Genomic DNA, 27,123 nt, shown 5'->3' on the forward strand with positions numbered 1-27,123 from the left:
TTTAAGTAAAAAAATTTTTCAATTGACCTGGATTATATAACTTTTAGAAACACTGACTGATAGTGCGTTATATATATAAGACAAGGTTTTCCTCATATAGATAAATACATCTAAATTCAACAATATGCAATCTTGATCATCATTTAGAACTTCTTGTTTATAAGCAGAATAAAGCAAAACTATTATTTCATTGTATTACATTGTCGAAAATGTTCTTCCAAAATAATAATTAAATATGGACAAAGAAATTTTCATTATTATTGTATTTTTACGATATAATATTATTATAATTTAATATAATTTTTTCGGGACTGAAATACCGAAAACCGCTAAGGATTCCCCATTTATTTTGAAAGAGCGTTTCGTTTACTAGTTCTTAAAACGTAATATTGTAAGATTTGATTTTTCTGTTTATAATCAAGAAAGTTTAATCGGTGATCGAGACTACGTATATCTGGATTTATTTATACTAGAAAAATCTTGTGTTTTACTTTCTTTTGATGTAAGTTTATTTATTTATTATTATTTTTTTTATTTTTTTGTAAACCCATATTTCCATTGTTAACTCATTTGTCCAACATTATCACCCATATTTCTTTCCGAATAATTTTCTTTTGTAAATAACTAATTCATCATATAAGCTTAAAAAAGCTGAGTGTAGGAATATTAAGTGGAAATTTTATACTGTAAAATAAGCCAAACCTAATTTGGATTCAATTACTTAGGATGAATATGCCAAACCTAATTTGGATTTGATTACTTAGGATGAAAGGATTGGAATTTATCAAATTGCTACCGTAATGATCTTGGTTTGAATATTAAAATACATTCATGTATTCAAAAACAATAATAAATAAATAAATAAATTATAAAATAGTATAAATCTTGCCTGTATACGAAGCTCAAATTGTTTATTTTGTGCGCGGAGTGCCTGGATCTCATTGTTGTTTATTGTGGCAGAAATGACGGCAGTAGTCGTGGTTGAAGTCATAGCTGAAATTACAGGTTGTAAAGAGTTAACCGTTTTATTTGTCGTTTCATTGAGCCTATTTAATGCATCTCTTAGTTGACGACGTAGATCTTCCTCTTTACGATTCGATTCGCGATGGAATTCTGCTTCACGAGACTGTTGTAACCTCTGATATTCTGCTGTCATTGCTCTTTGAATATTTTCTTTCTGACTCTTTAATGCTTCTTCTTGCTCAAGTGTCGTTCTGAAACAAAAAAAGAAAGTATAATACACAAAGAAAGAAGTTATGTTAAATGTTTATCGAAATGAATAACCAAAAAACAAAAGCTTTATGTACCGTGCATGGTAAAGCATTACTTCTATATTGTTGTAAGTGACAAAGAAAATATGCACTCTTGAATAACGAATAATGATGTGAGATTAATATGTATATATATATATATATATATATATAGAAATTTAAAAATGATGGGAGAAATTATATTTATACTTTCTTGAAATAAATTTTACCTTATTCTATTTTATATCCTACGAGGGGAACAAATTATCCAAATGAAGATCTATAGGTTTATAAACCTTATTTTATAAAAAGGTTAATTTTCTTTTTAATTGGACTATTCATAGTTAAATTATGCAAATATTAAAACTTGATAAATCCTTTTAAATATTTTAATTTTTATGAATACAATATGAGTTGTAATGCAGGACCTACGTAACTGAGTAAACAACGTCTCCGCATTTGGTGCAGAGGTCCCGGGTTCGAATCTCGGTGAAGCATGGTATCTTTTCATACGTTACCAATTTCGACCGGGCTAATGACCATAGCTTTTGATGCCTGCTCTTTTATAATATATACGTTTTTTATAATGAAATTAAATTAAAATTGAAATGAATTTAAATTACTTATAATGATTCATAAGAGTTGCAATTTTTATATTATTTTTTTGTGACTTTATGTCAATTTTGACTTTTAAACAATTCAATAGCACATGAAGTTATAAATTTTAAATTTTGGTAACGTGTCTTGAGCGTTTTCTTCTGCTACTTTTAATACGTAATATTATTATATCATGTGACTTGATTAAAAAAAAAAAAAAAAAAAACAATTTAAAAATGGAATATCAAATTTTAAGTAATTATTAATTAAAAATATATTTCTTTATTCAAACAAGGAAGATTTGTATTATAAATACTAACCACCATTTGTAAAATAATAGTTATATTCAATCTTAATATATATATATATATATATATATATATACTCAATTATATATTCAATTTATAATATTATATTCATTTTTAATTTCTTAAGAAGAATACAATCATTATATAAATAACTAAAAAAAATATAAATAAACTTAACTTCTAAAAGAAAAATTTGTTCAGATATATTAGAAATTACTTAAGACAAATACGAAGCTTACAATGTACATTTTTGTTCGCTTTGTTTCTTTACCATGATAAAAAAATGTGAAATTTGTATGATACTTCGAAATGTATAAATCTAGATTAAGATTTTCTATGAACACGTAACAGGGAAAAACTTACAAAAAAATATAAATTATTATTAAGAAAACTACGTGTATGATGATTTTAAACGCAACATACTAATGAAAATAAAATAACCATTATAATGGCAAAAAGATTATATTTAATTTTTATGTACAATTTTAGTTTAATTCATTATTTATATTAAATATATCGTAATGAAAATCCAGATGGAGTATTTCAAATTAATTATCAAAACCCTGGTTAAATAAGGGTTCTAAGAAGCTAATTTTAAAAAAAAAAAGATTAATTAGTAATCCTGATAATATAATTGTAAATAATTTATATTTTTTCTTTTTGTAACTATTGTATTTTTTTCGATATCTATGATAATATTTTGATTTACTAAATAGGCATTTTTGAGATCATAGTTTACATCCAATCAGCCAAAATAATCAATTAAAAAAGCACATTATAAATAATAAATCAAATCTATAAATAACATTCTATTTTATAGCTGATTTAGATAGGATAAGATAGGTAGAAAATTTGATTAGTACAAAAACAGTTTTTATTGACTATTACAGAATATAACTTAGCTCATCAAAACCAACACGCAAAATCACACTAAAGTTGAAATAAACGACATGGAAATAAATCCAACGATTTTTATGTCTATTTGATAACAACCGATATTTTACCCGTTCATAGCTTCAACGAACAACACTTACAAAACTCCTCTTTCCAGATCTATGTGTTTAAAACTAAAACGTTCTAAATTCTGTTGTTTAAATATCTTTTTTTTATTCTATTCGATTTGTTCACTTCACAACCACGTCTTTAGTTTCAACGCTGTTCTTCCATGCTATTCTTTCATTTCCAATACTTCTTCATTCTCTTTGCATGTTATTCTTTGCGTTCTTCCGATCATTTCGTTTTTGAATTTTCATTCTTCATACTTTGGTCAAAAAAATCTCTGACATATTTTTGGCCTTTAAGGTGTCTATTTTTTAATACCTTTTCTTTTATATTTCTAAGTTTTAAGTTTTTTTAATTTGTTTAATCCAGTGTATTTCTATTTTCCTTTAATAAAAGAAATCAGGATTTATTTAGTTAATCTGTTTTAATTAAAAAAAATATGTTGTTTTAATCTGTTTTTAGTTAATCTGGGTTTTGTTTTATTCTGGCAAGATAACTAAAGGATACCAATTTTTTCCTTTTCATTTTGTCCATTATTTTTTTATTGTTTTTATATATTTAATTGTTGCTTTTAAGTTTAAATGTATTTCTATCTTTTAGGGGATCTTTTCCATTCCCTTTTTTTATATTTTCCAGATTTGTATCATATTTAAGCACATACATAACAATTTTTCTAGTTTTATTACTGTATTGCATCGTCTGATTTTTAAGTTTTATGATGAGCATTTTTTATTGTATATATTTTTGATTATTCCGTAAGCTTCTGATATATTTGAAATTTTATTTTATATTATTGATTTTTCTAATCCATTTTCCGGTATAATTTCATCTAGGTATCTGAATTTTTTTGTCTTCTTTTTATTTTCCAATTTCTGTTTGTATTATTGTTGAGTATTTTAATGTTTGTTATTATTTTTGTCTTCTTGACTGATGATATCGTTCTTCTTCTTTCTTTTTCCTATTTAGTCTCCGGTAATTACCGTTCAGATAATACTTTAGAGGATGGATGAGGATGATATGTACGAGTGTAGTCTTTTACAGTCTCAGTTTCCTATTTCTGAGATGTGTGGTTAATTGAAACCCAGCCACAAAAGTACACCGGTATCCACGAGCTAGTATTCAAATCCGTATCTTTATTTTTTATTTTTTACATTTATTTATGTAATTTTTATCCTTTATTTTGATTTAAAGATTTAGATATCTTAGGGATAATCTAATAACGCGTTATCAGCGTTATCGTGTAAAAATAACTGACTTTGCTAGTACTTGAACGCTGGAACTCTCGACTTCCAAATCAGCTGACTTGGGAAGACGCATTCACCACTAGACTGGGTCTGACTTAGGATATCCTGTCCTGCTTTAATAACATCGTTTTTTATAATTAATTGAGTATAATTACTATTGAATCATATAAAAAGGGAAATTAATTTAGAAAAAAACTTCTTTTTTTTCATTTTTATGTGAAGAAAGTATTTTTAAAAAATAAATACATAATGGTGTCCTCCATAGTAGATAGAATATGTTGTTGTCAAAAAAGCCAGTTGTTCAACTGCTAAGGTGATTAGCCACAAGAAATTTAAGTTAATTTAATCTTAGTGGTTTGAAAGATGTAGAAGTAAGCATTACTTTCAAGATGTGACTACAACCTGATGAAGTATAGTAATATTTGATGGTTTCAAATATTGTAAAACCATCAGAAAATATGATACAGCTCTTAGTGTTAAGTTTCCGAATTTTAATTATATCTAAACGGCAACATTTAATAAAATTAAAATATACATAGAACAGGTTATGTACCATTAATTCAGATTCATTCAACAGAGAAAGATCTTTCATTAATAAAAAAAAAATCCTTTAAAATTTGTTCTTTTTTAGTTTAAATGATAAATAATTACCGAAAATGAGTCTAAGAAGATAATAAATAAAGTCTATTATACCAGATTTTTATTAATCAAATGTTAAAAATAATTTTACCTCTTTTTCAGTTGTTCAATCAACGCAGTATATTTTTCAGCTTCTTCTTCTCTAACCTTTTTTATTTGACTTGTTATATCCCGACGCAGAGCTCTAACAGCGCTCCGTTCGCTGTCGAGCGCCGCACGAAGGGCCGCCACTTCATCTTGTGCTGAACGCACTGCGTTACGCTCTTTTTCAAGCGCCTTGCGCAGTTGTGCCACTTCTTGTTTATTTGTCATTTTGTATGTCCTCGGCTGCCGAATCCTCTGTGCTAGTCGCTTATTCTTCTTTGTTACTCCTGTCAAAATTAATAATAAACAAGATAATATAAAAACCAAGAAAAATACAAATAATAAATAAATAATTACTTATTTAGAAAAATGTAAATACAATAATTATCTTTTTCGTTTCGGTTTAGTGAGTATGGAGTGTTTTTGTAAGTACTTTTAAGATATACACGTGCTTGCAAACACATGTATATTACGTGCATCGCATGCTGCACTATCACGTGTTGTGTATTGTTATTCAAGCATTAAGTATTTCTGTAACACTTCTTGATTTTCCGTGTTAAGAAATTGCGTTCTCCTGGACATTCATAATATTCGTTTTAAAAAATCTGATGTAGACACCACGTGACTTCCTTGTACGCCTGTTAAATTTCACATAAACTTTTATTTTTTAAATGAAAGGTACATAAAATTTTATTTCACTTATACCTTCTGATTTTTTCATTTTTTTTTCTTTTAATTATTATTTATTGTAAATTTTTTTTTAATAATTTGTAATAAATATTTAAATTTATTATTAACAATTATTAATAAATAAATACATTTTAATTTAAAAAAAAAAAGTTAAAAAGGGAATGAAGCCGGATTCGCACCGATGTGACTTCCTCTTGTAAGATCCAAATATTTCATTAATTACAATTCTATTTGTCTATAACTCTGGAACCAATGAATATAAGTATCACTTATGATAAATCGTTGAAAAGCTCTCAATGAGGGTTTTTATTGCAGTTAAGAAAAAGTCCAAAATCAAAATTGTTTGGATTTTGGGCTTTTTTGGACATTCTTGTTCAAGTCGATTGCAATCAAAACTGGAGGAGCACAGCTAGGTGTTACAACAACCCTACATACAAAATTTCAACATATTACGGCTAATCATTTTTTAGTTATGCGAGATACATACGTACGTACAGACGTCACGCCAAAACTAGTCAAAATGGATATTTCCGTTGAAATTTTTCGCGATTACAATACTTCCTTTACTTCGTACAAGAAAGTAAAAATAATAAAAATATTAATACATAAGAAATCATAAAAAAAAAAATATTTAAAAAATTAACAAATGATGTTTAACTGCTAATTAAAAAATAACAAATTTACAACTTTATTGTTTTTTAAACAGATATTGTAATGCTATTATTTTTGTTGGTTTTGTTATAATGTTATTATTTTTGTTGCTATTATTTTTGCGGGAATAGCAAACAATTTTTGCTTCAAATCTTTAAAAAACCTTTAAACAAAACTTGCAGAGAATTTAATTCTGAACAAAATAATGTAAGATAAGATGAATAAACAAAGAAAAGTTAGAAAAATTCGAATTTTATTTAGAAACAGTATATTGCTACATTTGTCAGAGACGTATTTACTAAATGTAAACAAAAACCAAATTCTTTTTTGATGATGTGAAAGTTATTTAAAAAGAAAATCTATTGCTAAAAATTTCTGTTAAAAAATACGTCGTGTATTGACGCCTTTTATAACCCTTTTACAAAATTAAATTCTCTTTAAGTTTTATTTATAGATTTTATGTGTTTATTGCCCAGTTAACGAAATTATTGTATGTCAAACATAAAAGCAGAGATTTTTTACACTAATTCATTGGTTTTCACCTCAGATTTTTAAAAGATTACTGTTGATTCTGTTCTGGAACCTATTTTATTAGATTTTTCAGGTCAGAAACCATAAGAAATCACTAATTCTGCCCCTTAATTAATGCCTCAAAAATTTCAGTACGAACTTATTTCACCAAGGTAGATGAAATCCGATCAAAATATTTCACTAGTCGTAACAGAAACGAAGCATTTTAGGTCATATGTATATATTAACTTTTTCTATTATTTTTAAAAACAGAATAGGTTATGAAAGTGCCGAGAAAACTTCGTGATACACTCTTTATAAACAGAACGTTTATAAAAACCGTTTCAAGAATTCAGGGGATGGTCCCCGACATCGAAGTAAAAAAAAAACATTTACAACCTATGTCCGAAAACGCTTAGTTTACCAGCTATTAGTCATTTTGTATTTTTAATATAAAAATTTATTTTTCAGGAATGGGGTAATCGTATCGAGCTAGAATTTCGTATATTTTTTGGGTATCTAGGGGTTTACTTGTGTAAAAATAATTACCCTGATACCTTAATCTATTTCAGTATGGCGGCTTTGTAAACTTGTTAATTATTAATATTTTTGCAATTGCTGTTTTATTTAAATGTTCATAATATTATTTAAATGTTTTATTTCAATCCGTTCATAAATAACAAAGTTATGACAAAAATTCTTGAAGCTAGTCACTAGAAGCTAGTCACTTCTTTAGTAAGTCACTAGATTAAAAAACCAATTTTCATGTTCTTTTCAAATAAAATTAATAACCCGACACGATCTCAACTGGAATATATTTATTAATGTTATCATGTAAGAAATTATAAAAATTTTTAATAATATTAAATATTTCACGATTGAACGCCAAGGCCAGTTCTCTAGCACTTTTTTCGGGATGGTTGGATATTTCTTCTAACATACCCTTTTTGAATTCTGGAGTTCATAATGACGTAGTCGTCTTGATTTACCAAACTACTTTTCAGTATTATTATAATATTTTCATGATTTTAGTAATCATGAAATAATAAAAATATTTTATTTATAGTATACAATTATTATAATACTGTGTTTTATTGTGATACGAATAACCATTCCTGAGAAATAAATTTTTATGTTAAAAATACAAAATGGCTGATAATACCGCGGTAATCCAATACAAATTTGTTTCTTTATTTCGATATGGGGGACCATCCCCTGAATTCTTGAAACGATTTTTATAAACATTTTGTATGTATAGATGACACGCGCGCGCGTCCAGTGATTGACTTTTTAATGATATTTTGAGAATTTTAAAAATATTTAATTTTTATTTTGAAAATTCTTGTAATAATACAGGCGCCTATTTTCCACAAACTCTGGAACAATAAAGGTCAAGGCGGCTTTATTAAACAGATGAAAGAAGAGATAAAAAATTTTAACATTACAGAAAAAGGCTGTCTAGATAGAAAAGAATACAGAAAGAATTATGAATTAAAGGTTCCTGGAGGTGAAAAGAAAAAGCTCAACAGAAGAAAATGGATTGAAGAAAGAAGAGCTAAACAGTACGAAAGAATGAAGAACTTTTGGAAGAAAAAGAAAGGAACTGCATGAAATGATATTTGCGTGGTCCTTGAAGGCCTATCCGCGGATAAAAAAGAAATACAGGCGCTTTTGTAATTAAATGTTTAAATAAATATCAACAAACTGTTTTTTATAAATGTTTTTTTAATAGTAATTAATTTTTTAATTTATTTAATTTTATTATAATGACTATAACTTGTGATTTATTTCTTCTCGTGTTTTTATAAATTTTATTTAAACAAAAATATCTTTAATTTTTTTTGTTTTTGTCTTTTTATAATTCTTTTGTGAAGTGAATTTTTATAGTATGTACTTTAATAGGGATTTTTATCCTTGTTCTTTCGTAAGGGTAATTTTTTTAGTTATTATAGAAACTAATAACCTTTGTAAAAATTTGTAGAATATAATAAAATAAATATGTTCTTATTTATTCCCAACTTTTGACAAGCACGCCACGTCGTTGGCTGTAGGTTATCTTCATTATCTACCGATTTGTTTGAAATTTCGTTTGCTTACCAAAATTCACAAATAGAATTTCATAAAGTATCATTCGTTAAAATATAGCAACATTTAAAAATAAATAGCTAATTTTCAAATACTCAAAAATTAAAACTTTGTCTTATACTTATCAACACACCTATAATTTGTTAAACCATCGTGTTATCTCTCATTTAATTGTTTCGGGAATGAACAGTGCTATTTTCCAACAAAATTGTGCAGTTGAAAATGTAAAACTGTTGTTAAATTATGAACTATTTGGTCATAGGATTTAAACGAGGAAGTAAACTTTTGGACTGAACACTGAAATCACAAATTTAACTTTGTAGTTTTTCTTTTTAAGAATTCCCATGATTTATACATTGAGCAGGACTTAAGAAATTCATCAAAGTAGAAATTTTAAAATTTTTACGTCTACTTTTAAATGGTTATAAGTCATTTTTATTATATGTTGCTGTCAATGTTTATTATTAATGAACTTCAATTAGAACTGATGTTTATTTATTTTAATTTTACAATTATGAAGAAATAACTACTGAAACTGATAAACGTTAGTAATTTCAAATTTTTTATTGGTTGTTTCTATGATTAATAAAATTCTTCAGTTATTGAGAATTGCAATTTTTGTTTTTAAAGGTTACATGCGGAACTAATGAATGTCATAATTATTATCTCTGTATTCCGAATTTCTTGATCAATTTTTAAAAACTCTTAATGACGTCATTGTCAAATGAAAGTCACCTTAGCACATTTCAAGAATATATGTAAACGCATTTATGAGATACAAACAACTGCTGAAATCGTTAACTTTCCCACCCCACAAAAAATTATTTATTACAATAAGCATTTTTAGCATCCCTAAAACATATTTTACGCTAATAAATAACTATTAAAATTCAATAAAATCCTTTTCGGCATGTCGGAAGGCGGAGGTAGATTTCATCGGTGCTAAGTAGAGGATAAAAGAGATTTCCACCTTAAAGTTAAGGAAAACATTCAAATTTACTCAATACGACAATGGTTGCATGTGAAAAAAGTTTCACATGTTTAGCATACGACAAGCCACATCTTCTTACAATTCCAGCAATATTTTGGTCATCCCTTGTTAAGGGTTGGTTTTACCAAAAATTGTTTCAGACAAAAGTTTTAGATGATGCTTAGAGGACTAACAACCACTTTATACCGATTCGATACTGTGCCTATTAAGGGAGGTATGATTTTTTTTTCTTCGAAACTCCATTTTTTCCACCCCCTGGGCTAATGCTTGGTGATATCAAAAAATGTTGTTACTTAGGTAAGTTTTAGGTCCTTATCCAAAGAATAGTAGGAACTTTAAACAAATTCGATATTTTGTTTCTTAGAAAAAGGCCCCCCCCATTACCACCCCCCATGGCCCATTAACGAACTCGACCGACATTTTAGGTTGTTATATTTTACTTATAAATTTGAAAGCGATTGGCGAAAATTACGACAATTATCGTGTCCACAAAAAAGTGAAATATATCTAAATGTATATATAAACTTTTGAACTGACGATGGTTTTGGGATCTGAGAAATGTGAAACGCGAAGATATGTCGAAATTTTCTGGAAGTTGAATCATGGTACCCATTACAATAGGTAGCTTTATTATGAAATCTACCTAAAAAAAAAATAACAGCATCCCTTGAAAATTCATAATTTGAATTTTTTGGGGAGGGCATGCGCATTAAAAAAATTATGTCACGTATATTAATTACAAAGAAAAACCAATAAATGGTAAAAAAATTTACCCTTGAGATTTTATCGTGCTTGACATCTTGTTATAAAAGGTGTCATAGTACGATTTTAGTGTCCCTTCCCTAAAAACGGACTTTTTTAGAATTTAATTACAGTAATATCCCATGTTTTTAAATTCATTTATTTATTAATTTTCTCTCTGTCTACCTACAGTCCTACGCCCAATGACAATTACCTTGATGCGTTTTTTTTTAATAAAAAATGAATTTTGTAGCGTGTGAAAAATTATTACCAAAATCATACTACTAAATTTTAAGTGAACCCCTTCTTGTAATAATAAGCGAAATAAAGGCTAAAACGCGTACACACACACACACACACACCACACACACGCGAATATTTTTTAAGTGAGATTTCGCTGGATCTTAACATTTCATAGTAATGTGAGATCATTGAAATTTGGCAATGATCTCGATAATTTCTGAGTTACACATCTCAATAGTTCATTTTTGACACAAGAACAATACTTTTCCTTAATTCAGTTCTATATTGGCTAGAAAAGTAAAACAGCTAATATTTTTGAGATTTATTTTTGCATTCATTTAAAATTTTAACCAAATCGTTTCTGGTAAATAAAATACTGACGGCCCAAAAGACCACTTTTTGTATTATGTTGAATATAAATTATATGTAATAAACGTAAAACCGAAAAAAAATTATTATATTTCAGATTACTAATTAACTTCATAAACATGATTTCTACTCGTGAGAAATTTGTTAGCGTACGTAAAATGTCCAATCTGACTAAATTCGAAATCGGAAACTGGATGAAATATTTTGACGCTACGGCAATGAGATTGACTTATATTGATATAATATTAAAATAAATTCCCCTGTTTGAGGCAGGCGCAAAGGACCGAGTCCCGGCTTCCGGGGCGATGCGGGGGGCTGGGGACGGCATAGCCGAGCCTAGTGTGGTCCCGTTCTTGGGTTAGAGGCAAAGGCACCCCCCAGGGCCGTATTTATAATTAAATGCGAGTTCAGCCCTCGGAGGGGAGGATCGGTGAGATAGGAGGTTTAGTCTGTAGGATGCAGGCATACATTCGCACTCTAAATAACAACTTGTGGAACCTGTTAGCGAGCCCGTAAATGGGGTTCCTCCGATTCGTCGAAAAAAAAAATTAAACTTATGTAATATAGATTATCGCAGAATGTAGCGTGTTCTTCTTGGAAGAGTAATATATTGATGTGTTTTCTACAGATCAAGTACTTGACGTAAAAAAATGTTTCTTTCTAAATAATTGTTTCTTTCTCTTTAAAAAAAAAAAAAAAAACTTGACTGTGGTAGGTGAAAAGTAGTTACTACGATACGAAATAGTCTCGTGAACCAATTAACATTTACTTCTTTGGTTTACTGAATAATAAATAGTAAAAAAATATAAAGTATATAAACTGCTATAAAACATTAATTCTATATTATATCCTCACGTTAAAAAAGATTGCATTTCTCCATATCACTCATCAAATTATTTCAAAGTGAAAGTTTTAGTTATTACAAGATTATTTATTGCTAGTAATTTAGGATACAATCTTTAAAAAAAAAAAAAATTAAAAAATAGCCTACCAAACTTTCTCTATTCTTGTTTCAACAAATAAAATCATAATTTTTCATTTCAATAAATTATAGGTATAAAAATTTGATAAAAACATATAATTTTAATCAAAAAATATAACTAGGCTAGCCATATTTTTAAGAAAATTAAACAAAATTATCTTTTAAGAGTAATGTAGATCTACACTGCAATAACAGAACATCGTATTTTTCTAATTAAGCTATGAGAAAAAATTACAATGATCTTTTTTGTATACTGCAAAATAATATAAATAGATTAAGATTGTTTTCATTAAGACATAAAGTAGGACAAAGAATTAAATATTACCGAGTTCTAACTATCATACGATAATTTGTACTAAACAAATTGTATTTTATTTTGTAATTTAAAATGTTTGATACATAGATAAACAACAAAATTATACCTCATTAGAAAACACAAATATTACATGCGATTTTAATAGCCCTATATTATGCATATAATATTTAATAACTTGTATCATACAGAAAATTATAATGGTGGGATGTACAAATACTTTAGTAACACCATAACTGGAATCTACAATTATAAATTAGAGAACATCCGATCAAATAACTATAGTAATCAAATTAGGTTCAATGATTTTTTGTAGGTTAGGCCTATATTTTTTTTATGTGATATTAAAAAATGATGTACGCTTTAATTGTTGTATGAAAATCGAAGGCTACTCATAGCAGATAAATTTCAATGAAGCGGTTTTGCCTCCCGGTTACGAACAGTAAATTTGATTGTTATTATGTCAACAAATCCTAGCTTGGCACACTCAAAATGTATTATATTTAACCTACTCAAAGAACGCAGCTACCAACAATTACGAATAAATAAAGATGTTATTAGTTAAATGATAATGTTTTGACACTTTAAATTCATTTCATTGAAGTAAATAAGTATATCAATAAATACTTGGATTGATGATGCTGAACAAGAGAAACTACTTTATTAATGAATGTAAAATTTTAATTTGACTATCAGTAGATACTTCGTACCTGGTGGCTTAATATTCCTCGTTCTGTAAGGAATAATATTCCTCGTTCTGTAAGGAATAACGTTAAATTATACCGAAAATTTATATCGGAGATATTATCAAACAATGCTGTAATAAATTCTCTGTATTTCAGAAGTATCTTTGCTGACCCATTGCATATATTTGTTAAAAGAATAAATAAATGATCTTCTAGATACTGTTTTACCGAAGAAAAAATAAAGAAATAAAATTGCGTCAGTTATCACCTTAGCTATCAGTAAGAAGGAGTTATACATCATTCTATACATAGAAGTATAAAGCATTTTGTAGAATATATATGCTACACATAATACTTTTAAAAACCTGGCCAAAGTTGGTATTCAAATATTTTTGTATGATTTATTCAAAATGAATTATATTAAATAAAATTAACGAGATATAAATTTTTTACAGTATTTATTTAGGAGGCCTACATTTAACTTTCATTTTTTTAAGTGATAAAAGAAGAAATAGTGAATAAGAATAAAGTTGAGTAAAAAAAGTTAACAAAACATATTAATTTTCATATGATAAAATTAATTATTACCTAGTATAATACGAGTAAGTAGGCCAGTTTACTATATTATTTTCTATACAATATATTATTACTACTCATTGTATTATTTATTATCCATTATATATAATATTAATAACTTAAGAAGTTTTACCCCGTCATAAGAAGCGCATTTCTGAGAAAGTAATTTGAAACAAAAAATTCTTATTAACAGATCCGGGAATGCTTTTGTAAAAAAACTCTATAGAGAAATTGCGTTTTTTATTTTACTTAAAAAAACCTTTTTATTTTTATGCATTTTTTCCTGGTATTAATTATTAATAATTGCTTTAATAACATGGAATAATAAACGACCACAAACACCATTATTGATAGCCTGAATCTGAAACATTCAAAGGTTTTATGAATAATATTATTACTAAAGGTAAACTTCATATCCACTAGTTTTTAAGTATTTTGCATTAGTGTTTATAAAAACAGTCAAGAAAATCACATTTAGACGCTATCTACAAGATAAATGAATTAAGTTTTTTAAATGTTAACAGATTGATTTTTAGTTTAGATTAGAATTATAAAATATTTTCTCATGTTCTGTTCAAAATACAAGTAAAAATCCTAAAGATTTTTATTTGCATTTTATGATTATTCATACTAACTTTTCCAGAATTCAATTCTACCATTTTTTTAAAGTCCTATTTTTTAACTTGTATGAAGGTAGATTAAATCTAACCTAAAATGTTCTTCTTGGAAGAGAAATATATTTGAAAGGACAGAAAAATCAATCAAAGATAAGGCTATATGACAAAAAAATATATATAATCAAAATCAATATATTTTGATTCTAATTTTTAAAGCTTAACAAAAACTTTCTTTAAAATTGCTAAAGATACAGTTCTGGGATATATTTTTTTTACAAAAAATATAAAATCTTATCATCGTAATTAGAGTTTTATTTTACCTTTGAAGCACAAATAGGAACAAAACGTTTTGTAATGCATAACTCTAAAACAAGGCCTTTCCATTCTTTGTTCGTACATACATATGCTTCATATAATTGCTAGGAATGCACTCCGTAAGTGAGAGGGGGGAATTGAAATTGTGATTCACTATACGTAATATATAATTAAATATCATTTCATTTTCATTACTATTGATAAATAAGACCACATTCCTAATCAAGGTCATACCTATTTGCCTGATATATATTGTCGTTGAGCTGAGAATGATTTACAAATTTTCTAAATATTTTTAGAAAATATAATTTTAATTAGATCTTTTTATCTAATTTTTTTATTAAATAAGTCAAAATGTAGATGTCTCGTTTATAATTAAACAAATAATCAATTTGACTGATACAGATCAACCTAATTGAAAGTCAATGGAAGTTTTTTTTTAAATTTACCACTGTGAAGCTTATATTTAAACATTACGTAATTTTATTAAATTAACAAAATTCTAAAAATAATAATAATAATACATCAAATCAGTTGCAACTTAAAATTACAAATATAACTTTTTTACTAACTTAAGTATAGTTTATAAAAAGCTAATTGAAAATAGAATAAATAATAATTAAAAATTTAGATTAAATAGTCATTTATAAGCGCATGTTATTAGAAATAACTGATATAATTATCATTGGCTTATATGTATCAGATTGATATCAGAATGTGTTTATTGCCTACAAAGAACAATTTTAGAATTCAGACATCTGCTTATTAAACACTATTTACATCGAAACAACTTTACAGGAAAAGATTTCTCTATTGCTAAAATTTTCTCTCTACACAGCCGTTCATAACAAATATTACCTGTATAACAATACTAACCGTAGTACTTTTGGCAGTCAATAAATGTATATTTATATACTTATGACTGGACTATCTAACTGTTATTCATTCTTGATTTGATATCCCTTGGCACTGAATACAAAACTTTCAGTGCCAGTATCGGTACACTGAAATCTCTCAATTTGAATACTTACAAATAACATTATAACATTATGTTCTAATTAAATTTTAAATCCGCTTTTATCATAAACTAAAATTAATCAAAAAATCTTTCGATTGAGAACAATTTTATTTCCATTTTTACATGTTGTATTTTTATAATATATACTAATCTATAATATGCTGAATATTAATGATTATTATTTATTAAATATTAATTTAACAAGTGCGTAGCTGTATTCCTTCATAAATACTTTACCGAATAGAAATTAATTTCTTGAAAAAGATACGGCATATGCTAAAGAAAGGATTTATTTATTGTATCCTGTGTGTGCCAAAAGGGGTAACTGCCTTCTAATAAAGCCACACTACAATTGTAATGTAAATTTTAAAAAAGGTATTATGTAAGCCTGTAATAAAGTGAACAGTGCGGTTATATTGAAATATAATTAAAATATATCGATATAAGATATCTGAAACATATAATTTAGTGTAAATTTTACGTCTCCCAAAGAATTACAATATTTCTAAAAAAAAAACATAAACAGGACGAGTGGTGATCTCTTTTTCATTATTTTTGTGATGGTCGTATAATTAAAAGAACAATTAATAAAGATTGAATATGTTTGTCTCTGAAGGTTTTGCCTACACTGATGGAGTCCTATTTAAAAACTCACCTACGTTATTTTAAATTTGTATTATTAATTTACTAAGTAGCGGTAAAAATATAGTATTTTAAAGTCAATTATGTGACATAATATAACCGTCCTTGCTTTTGTTATTTATTTTAAAAAATACATACAAACATAAATGCATTCATAGAATTTAATAATGTAATAAGAAGTATTATTATTATTATTTTAATGATAAAGATTGTATGTGGTAGGTCATATCTCTATTACATTATATAAACTATTGTTTAAATAAATGTATTGTATATTAATGAAATAATGACTAGTGTAATATTAATGACGCGGTACCTTGATAATTCATTTTTCTTATACTGTTATATTGTCAGTAGTCGACAGTGTCAGAATGTCATTTTGTCAGTTATAGAATAAATGGGTCAATAGTAAAATAAAAAGTTTTTTTTTGTCTATATATTCAAGTGATTCAAATAAAAAGGCATGTTATATACACATATAACCTTTACTTCAATAATTATAAGGTTGTTAATATAATATCTGGTTAAGTGAGAAAAATATAAATGAAGTAATATACTACTGGGTGTCCGTAAAAGAACTCCGAGGTTTCAAGAAAGAATATAGTTTTTATTTTTTTATTTTGCACCACTCAATAGTGTTATATACGTAATCCTGAAGCGACAAAAATTAAGTTTTAGTTTACAGGTTCTCCGTTAGATACACATGCTAAACTGCGCATCAATACTATGGCGTCGCCACAAGATAAAACACAGTGCGTGTACCAGCTCGCAAAAAATCAGTTACTGTTGTATAAAGAAATTATGCAAGTGACAAAAGGATACGTAAATGGTATGAACAGTTTTTGGAAACCGATAGCGTTTTGAAATGACATTCATCAGGAAGGCCTAAAACACAGAAAGATTCAACTATTTTTTCAACGAAGTCAAAACGTTCGATTCGTTGTGTTAGTCGACAATTAAACATTTCTAAAAACATTGTGCACCAAGAAAAAATCCAATCACTCGACCACCCGCACCAAAGAATAACAGCAGCTGTAGAAGAGATTCTGCAACATTCTCGCCAAAGTATGGCACAAGTTGGGTTATCGGTTTTATTTCTGCAGGGGTGTAAATGGTGCTCATATAAGTTACATTAAGGGGTAAAGAAAAATTTTGACTTTTACTTTCATGTAATAAAACACATATATTTTTAATTTTAAATGTAATAAAGTAAATGTAATTTATTTTAAAATCACGGAGTTGTTTTGAATATATATATATATATATATATATATATATATATATATATATATATTTGTGTGTTGTGTGTGCGATATAAAAATATAATGATGTATAAAATATTAAGGTGGAAGAACTTAATATTGCACCGAAGTTGCAAAAATTTGTTCTTCGACTGTACAATTAATGAAAGACAATGTAATGAAAATATCGAAAAATAACTGATACACTAAAGAAATTTTTATAAAGATAAGAGCAGGGAAAATATTGAACCAATTTTTAGGAAAAGGAAAGAAACACGTTATGGTCCATTTAATCGTAATGAAAGACAGAAAACGTTTTTAAAATAGGATGTTACGTAAATATTATATGAGTTTATAAAAAAAAAACATTAAAAAAGTCTTATGACTAATTTGAGAAGAAATTAAATTAATTTTAAGTATGACAAAATAAAAATAGAGTGAAGTCCTTCACTCTCTTCTGTTGACAAGTAGAACACAACAGAATTTTTATTTGTGAAATCGCTCAATACTATTCAGTAATTAGTAATTTAATTATTTATTACGGTGTATTTTTTTTTTATTTGTACTTCCTTGTACGAAATAAAGGAAGTATTGTGGTCGCTAAAAATTTCGGTTTTCAGATTTCAACGGAAATATCCATTTTGACCATCCCTGAATCCATTTTGAATAGTTTAGGCGTGACGTTTGTACGTATGTATATCGCATAACACAAAAACGATTAGCCGTAGATTGTTGAAATTTTGGATTTAGGACTTTTGTAACATCTAGTTGTGTACCTCCCCTTTTTATTGCAATCGACTATAGCAAAAGTGTTCAAAAAGGCCCAACATCCAAAAAGAATTGAATTTCGGACTTTTTCTTAACTATAGTAAGCTCTCATTGAGAGCTTTTCAACGATATATCATCAGTGATACTTATTTTCTTTGGTTGCAGAGTTATAACCAAATAAAATTTTAATTAATGAATTGTTTGGATCTTACAAGGGAAGGGCACATCTGTTCAAATCCGTCTTCATTTCCTTTTTTTAAGTTTTTTAACTTAAATATATTGATTTATTAATAATTACTAACCTGTGATTACAATAAATAATAATTCAATTATTAAAAAAAGAAATATGAAAAAAATACAAAAATTCTTTATTAAAGAATGGGAGGATCGTATCTCACCTTCAAATGAAATAAGTTTAAATGAAGTGCAGCAAACAATGTGTATATGTAATTTAATAGGCGTCGTACAAGGAAGTCATGTAGTGTCCACATCAGATTTTTCAATTTTTAACGTAGAAACATTTTCGTGTTTGCTTAATAGTCGTTTTATTAACGTGAACTGTAGTTATGAGATTAACTGCAAAATTTACGTAAATCTTCAATTTATAATAGAAGTAACCAACAAATTTCAGAAAATAAATAATTATATATTTTAAGTTATGAATTGTAAAAACTCAATTAAAGTAAATAAACATTTTTTTTCTTTTTTGGTTTATTAATATATTATATTCAACCAAAATTTCATTTATTACAATAATATTGATAAAATATAGGTTATATCATCAGATAATTTGATCGTATACAAACATTACAACTGACTATACTACTCTTTAGAAAACTATCTCAAACAAGCACAAAGCAATTAGAATCAGTTGTGTTTTCTTGTCTAGATAAATGGATTGTAATTTAACGAACCGAGCTTAGTCAAGTAAAGTAATAAGGTACCAAATATATATCTCAGTTCACCAAACGTAAATCCATCTTTTTTTTATGATTAATTCACCATCCCAACCCCATAGGGAGAAGATGACGTTACCGGTCGCCACACCACCTCCTCCGTACCGAGTCCTGAGGGGCTGTAGCGGAGGTCGTCTTTAGAACCTCTAACTGATCTCACAGTCATCAGCCAGTGGCATCTTCGGCCGGGATGCCACCGATGTAAATGCCTCGGCAGACATTTGCTGATTAATTCACCAAATAACCTGGAAGCTTGTGCATGGGAATATGAAACGGAAATTTTGTAGCCGACCCGGATTCGAATCCAGGACCTTTGGATGAAAGACCGAGACGCTACCACTCCGTCACAGAGATCGGCAACTCTCTTTCTTAATTTTATTTTTCTGTGCATCGTAGAGGGAACTTTTAATAGCATTCTTTTCCCCGGTTATAACTAACTTTAAATATTGCTTTTAGAAAAAATATCTAAATTCTACAATGTTTTATTTCAATACGTACTATTATTTCTTTTGTTTAAGTAAAAAATATTTTATAATACACACCTCTGTGTTAATATATGTATTAAAATTTAATCACACAATGTACAGTTTTTAGTGTTTTTTTTTTTAAATTTAAGTGAAATTAATTGGAAAAAATGAAAGTTTATGAAATTTGAGTTCAGTTATTTAACGACCAATAGATTACCATACAGGTGTGTCTCTTTAAATATCATGGAGTTCTCCGACATTCTTAACATTCCATTAAATAGTGACTCAGCGTTAATGAGGCGGATCTTTTTTATCTTTTATAGACATAATAATGGTACAAACTTATTTTATTCTTTATAACCTTATATTATTTTAGTTTTTGTTTTGACCATTTATTAAATGAGCCCACTAAAAAGACATTACAGGTATTTATTTAATGATTCGAATCATCTCCAGTCTTCGTATCAAAACGATGTTAGACAAAGAGATTACTGAATTACAAATAACACAAAGTAACGATGCATATAATAATAGTGGTAAATAATTAAAAATGAAATTAGCCTTTAAATAAAGTAAAAATATTTTTAATAAATATTTATTCTACGTATGGAGCAGAACATAACACAGTTAATTTCATTTTTATGCACATCGTGTAATAATCCATGATACCTTTTGACTAATTACGTATGTAGGTATGATAATCTATTTAACTACTAGCAAACCCGACAATGCTTCGCTATTGCTTGATATATATATATATATATATATATATATATATTAAATGAAAACAACTGAAAGTTTCATAAAATATTAAAAAAATGAAAATTACGGAACTTCACAAAATCTAACCTTTCCCTTTTACCCTTTTCCCCATTTTCATTTTTACCTGATTCCATTTTCCCCTTCTTACCTTTTTACCATCTTCTCTTTTACCTTTTTCGATTTTTCCCTTTACCCATTTTTCCCCATTTCCGTTTTTCACCCTGAGTAAATCGGTCCAGTAGTTTCTTAGTCTATAGCGGATACACATATCAGAAACATTGAAATGGAATCGTAAAATATTTAGTATAGCGTGTGTTGATTTTACGTCCAACAGACAGCGCTGTTTTTTAAAAAAAAGTATGTTTTTACCTGTCATAAGTGTGACATCTTGGGTGTACAAACATCAGGTATATAAAAACATACGCGTATTCGAATGCAACGTTGTATCAAAATTTCAAACCTATCAGTGAAGAACTTTCGGAGGTTTAAGATTTTGAACCAACGAACATTTACATTTTTATTTATATAGATAATGTATATGTATGTAGTTATGTTTCAAACGTTAAATATTACATAAAGATTCTTATTCTTTCTATTCTAACGAACCAATTATGACAACTCTGGCGTTTATGTGTTTCCATTTCTATAATTAAAAACTTTTCCTTTGTCGATAACTTTTTTTTAAATAAATAAGAGGGCTCTCCTACTGAATAAGGAAATTTATAAGCTTCTAATACTTTTTTTTTGGCAGAAATTGGTAAATGTTTTGTTTTACATTGTGTATATAATCATTCATTAAGGTTTTGATACATAAAAAACACCTGAGGTAAAAAATACATCATAATGACGGGAAAAGACATTATACCGTTTATTTTACCCTAAGTCCTTGTGATAAATCAAGGTATAAATCTCATTTGTAGGGCTGAATATCTCCTTTATTGTTTTTTTAGATTTATCATACCGATTTGCAAAAGTGCATTCAGCTTGATAAGTAAGGAAATGAAAAATCCCTTCATATCTCATTTTTATTCGTATCTCATTTTTTAACTGACAATGCATTTTCAGAAGAAATTTGAAAATACAAATATTTTAGAATTTCTTAATTATTATCACTTTTTAGTGATAACTAAACTTTGCGTAATATCTGATAATTTAGCACAACCAGCTAAAGCCAATAACCATACAAATTCAATAATAACAATAAAAAAAAAATATCAGAAGTTATTAATGAAATAAAATTTTATGTACTTTTCATTAAAAAAAAAAGTGTATACGTAATTTAATAGGCGTATAAGTAAGTCATGTGGTGTCCACATCAGATTTTTACTTTCCACTTCCTTTAGCATTTTTATTTTTCTGGTTAGCCTCCGGCATCACCATGAGGATTACTTCAGAGGATGAACGGTGTTGATATGTATGAGTGTAAATGAAGTATAGTCTTGTACAGTCTCAAGTTGACCATTTCTGAGATATGAAGTTGATTGAAACCCAACCACCAAAGAACACCGGTATCCACGATCTAGCATTCAAATCTGTATAAAAGTAACTGCCTTCATTGGGATTTCAACCTTAGAACTCTCTACTCGAAATCTCGTTCACCATTAGACCAACCCGATGAGTTACTTTCTTTGGCCTAATGTCATATTTCTTCCCAGAGGAGCTGAGAATTGATTTTCTACAATTTTGATTTATTTTCAGCTAAAATTATGACAACAGAAAAAACTTTTTATAAAGCCGGGACTTCTTAATTTAGAGACTACTTCTTTTTCCAAAGTTCTATTAAAGTTACTTTAATATGTTTGAGTATTTAATAATTCTAAAATCCTATTACATTAATATTACTTTTATCATTCTAAGAATAATAAATTCAACGATTGAAAGAGATAAAATTGCACCCGTATTAACATACGATATTTAGTACGAGGAAGTAAGATTATTTTACGATATTTTTTTAAACATCTTATGGATTATTACGATGATAAGTTTCCACATTCTCCAAATAAAGAAAAATCTATTTTAATAAATTATTATTTATTTACTAATAAAAATTAACTTTATTTTCCTTAAATGAATAGAAGTTTAAACTTTGTTATTTATAGCTTCACCTATAGATATAGAAATAAACCATTGGTATTGGCGACATGCGCCAGCTGGCACAGAAGTCGCTTAAATTTGTGTTATTGTAAAAACATTCAAAACAAGTTGCTGAAACATATTTTAGTGCTAAATATTCGTCCGTAAAGAGCTAGTGATTCGTTGTGATTTACTCTACAGAAAATCGCTTTAATTCTTGTCATAACTTTAATAATAACATTCATTTTATTCTTGTTATAACTTTAATTATTTTAATTCAACATTGAATTATCAAATAAATAATGTTATTGGTTTCTTCAATAACAATGAAGAATTTTTGTGTTTTGTTTATATATCAGGGTTTTCTATAAAATCATAGTCATTTACTTTTCTATATAATTACGTGTGCTATAAGCACATAGAATAAATAAATAAATATTATAAATAAACAAAATTGTTAAATAAATAAATAATATTATGGACATGTTTTTTTTTATTTTATAAATTACTATTAAAATTATCATATTTGTAGGTTATTATTACTAAAAACAAAAAGTCTGAAGTGGTACGAAATGTTGTGGCCTTATAAACAAAATATTATCATCACAGAATTAAATGTAAGCAAAATATATAAGTGCTATTATTCCCAAGTTTATATGTATAAGTTTAAAAAGTTAAAACACATAAATTCGCAAAAGTTATTCCTTGGAAAACGGTGTTGATACTACTAATACAGAGGAGTATGTAGTGTATCCTAGTAGCAAGAAGCCAGTCCAGCAATTCTTCCCAATTTTTGCGTCAACTGAACTTTCTAAACTTTGACAAGTAATAATATAATTGAAATATTAAATGGATAAATGTTCATGTATACTGTTCATAAATATACGCATTCAAGGGACAAAAACAAATTAATTAAAAAAAAAAAATCTGATGCGGACACCACATGACTTTCTTGTACGCCTATTAAATTACACATACACATTTTTAAAAGTACATAAAATGTTACTAATAACTTCTAATTTAAAAAAAAAAAATTTTTGTTACTGTTGAATTATTATTTACTGTAATTTTTTTTTACAATCAGAGGATAAACTTAATAAAAATAAATAAAAAGGGAGATGATGATGCATTCAAAAAATAAAAAATAAACAGGAAAAAAATGTTGCAAGCAAAGAAAGAATAAAAAGAATAAGAGAAGATGATAAATATAAAGAGGAAGAAAAGGTTAAGACCAAGGAACGAATAAAATAATTAAGAGAGGATGATGAATATAAAGAGAGAGAAAATTTGAAAATTATAGAATGAGTATACAAATTAAGATCAGAAGAATTATATCAAACCAAAGAGAGTAAATGATTGGCAACAAAAAACAAATAAACGAAATGATGGATAAACTCCGACTTAAGAAGAATATTGTCCGAAAATATCAGAGAAGTAATAAAGTAAAACATAAGATTTTTTTGCAATTTATCAAAGATCGCGTATGTATGCTTCAGTGTATGTTTTTCTTGTGAGGGTCTATTTTTCAGTCACTCTGTATTTAACTTTAATTTTGATAAAATTAAACAGAAATTTCAGTAAATTAAATAAAATTAAACTAGAAAATCCAAAAATAATACGATTCTAAATTATAATTTTCAATTAATATTAAATACTCAGATGTTTCACCAAATTTTTAACATATCGACACATATGCCTAGACACAAATGCCTATTAAATTACATATACACATTTTTTAAAAGTACATAAAATTTTATTTCAGTTATAACTTCTGATTTTTTTTTCATATTTTTTTACTGTTGTTTGAATTATTATTTATTATAAAACTTTTTTTACAATCAAAGGTTAATAATTATTAATAAATCAATATATTAAAATTAAAAAAAAATGAAAAGTTAAAATAAAAGAAAAGGAAATGAAATCTTGATTCGAATCGATGTGCCTTCCCTTGTAAGATCCAAATATTTCATCAATTAAAATTTTATTTGGTTATAACTGGAACCAATGAAAATAAGTACCACTTATAATATCGTTGAAAATCTCTCAATGAGGGCTTATTACTACAGGTAAGAAAAAGTCCGAAATCTAAATCTTTTGGATTTTGGGTTTTTTTGGACACTTTTGGTTCAGTTATTAGTAATCAAAAGTGGAGATGCACAACTAGATATTACAACAGTCTTAAATCCTAAATTTCAACATCTTACGGCTAATCGTTTTTGAGTTATGCGAGATACTTACTTAAGTGCATACGTGCATACGTACGTACGTAAAGACGTCACGCCGAAACTAGTCAAAATGGATTCAGGGATGGTAAAAATGGATATTTCCATTGAAATCTGAAAACCGAAATTTTCGCGATCACAGTACTTCCTTTACTTCGTACAAGGAAGTAAAAAATGCTGTTATATTTATGCTGCTTAAATAAATTCTTATAAGTGTGATGGATTTGTTTAAATAGCTTAAGAATAACCAAAATTAAGTATATGTTTATTTAAAAAAAAAAAGAATAGCATTAAGTTGAGATGAGTATTTAAGCAAATATAATTATATAACTATTATCATTTTATAATATATATAATGATTATCTGATTTAGACTTTGTTAATATTATTACTTTAACATGTAATTTATTGGTACGTTACGGTATGTGATATGATACTTAATCGTCGAACGTTTACAGATGGAGGTAATAAAAGTTATAAATTTCCTTGGCTAATTTGTAACTAGTGTATTATATTTAATTTGTAATGTTATGCATCTGTTCCATGAGTTAATCAATTAATTAATTAACTGCAACAATGCATCGATATAGCATTCATATCAAGAGGACAGGACTGCTGATCATATAATGATAGAAATAATATTTCTTCCACTTTCGCGTGATTTTGTTAAAATCTTCAATCATTATAACATCTGCAGTCCTGTTCTCTTGATATGAATGCTATATCGATACAAATCATAAAAATTCAAGTTTTCCTAAATAAGTAAATATGCGTCAATCATTTCACTGCTTTCAAGAATAAACGTTCAAAAATACCACGTATAATCAACTGGAAAAGTTGATAGTACGTGATTAAAAGTTAATCAACTGCAAAGTATATACTCTTAAAATTCGATTCAAAATTTTACTCCAGATTCCTACATTCCTTTTTTACAAAAAAATTTAAAAATCATAGGTGTTATTGCCTTTTCAGACTTACTTAACTTTATATTAATAATACAGTAGTGATATAATCAGATATGTGAGTTTCGCTGTACAGATTTTCGTCTATTGAATTCATTTACTTTTTAAATATTTCATATGATATACAATTTTTTCTTTTTAATTTATTATATATTATATAATATATATTTTATTTTCTTCGTTTTAAAATGTACACTCCTTATAAAAAAACGAAAAAATATATTCCATATTTGTCTAAAATTACAACTTCACATTATTATAAGTAAAATTATTAGGTAAGCGAAAATAAACGGTATATTAAAAACTAAATATAAAATTAAATAATGTAATTCCATTTCGCATAAATTTGTATAAAATAGAATATTTTAAAAATAAATTTATGTGCCTTAGAATACTAATGTCATACTGTCGTTATAAATAAAGTAAACCACCCAGGTGAAAGAAAAATGTTTATAAGAAATATGTTTAATTCTTTATAAATAGTGAAACGGTCGTAGGAAAAGAGATTATATTTCACTACAATCCTATTTTCTTTAAGTTTCTTACATTACAATAATAATAATACTTGGAATATTCATAAATTTAACTCCTTATACTTAAAAGCGAACTTTATCATTTACACTATTTTATGCAAAACTAGGCATAAAAAAATAATAAATAAAATAAATATTAATTCAATTATGTTTATCAATAGGTCTATCGAAAGGTTATTTTAGTTTTCTAACAAAGTATAGACCGAATTCCAAATGTGGAAGTTACATACGTAAGATCATGTATAACAATACTTCCAAGGAAATGTATGTATTGTGAACCCAGCGGTTACAATATATATACTCGTAGATAAGAATGTATTGCATTCCATACCAGTGTGAGGTCAATTTTTTAAAAATGTGACAAGTAAAATGTAAAGCATTCTTTAAAGTTGACCTTAGGATGTAGTTACTATGAATGAACTTGTAAATAAATTCCTTTTGATTATAAAAATAAAATATTATTAATAAAAAAAATATACAACAGCATGTTTAGACATTTTTGTACGACAGAACTGCTTTTGTAACATATAACGGGTTCTAAAGAAATCATTCTTTTTGCGTTCCCAGCTGTAGCGATATATGTTGCT

The 27,123-nt window shown here is 27.0% G+C and overlaps 1 protein-coding gene across 4 annotated transcripts in view; it reads right to left on the bottom strand.

The window, feature by feature from the left end:
- LOC142325156 (uncharacterized) overlaps nt 1-27,123 on the bottom strand; it is a 506,788-nt gene that overhangs the window by 430,124 nt on the left and 49,541 nt on the right. For all 4 annotated transcript variants that reach the window (XM_075366560.1, XM_075366557.1, XM_075366558.1 and 1 more), the window contains exons 2-3: nt 5,132-5,411; nt 890-1,214 (exon numbers count right to left, since the gene is read on the bottom strand). In XM_075366560.1, the coding sequence (XP_075222675.1) occupies nt 890-1,214; nt 5,132-5,352 (546 nt within the window). In that variant the 5' untranslated portion in view covers nt 5,353-5,411. The remainder of the gene's footprint in view (nt 1-889; nt 1,215-5,131; nt 5,412-27,123) is intronic.

This window comes from Lycorma delicatula, chromosome 5, assembly GCF_047948215.1.
Source record: "Lycorma delicatula isolate Av1 chromosome 5, ASM4794821v1, whole genome shotgun sequence".
Lineage (NCBI taxonomy): Eukaryota > Metazoa > Arthropoda > Insecta > Hemiptera > Fulgoridae > Lycorma > Lycorma delicatula.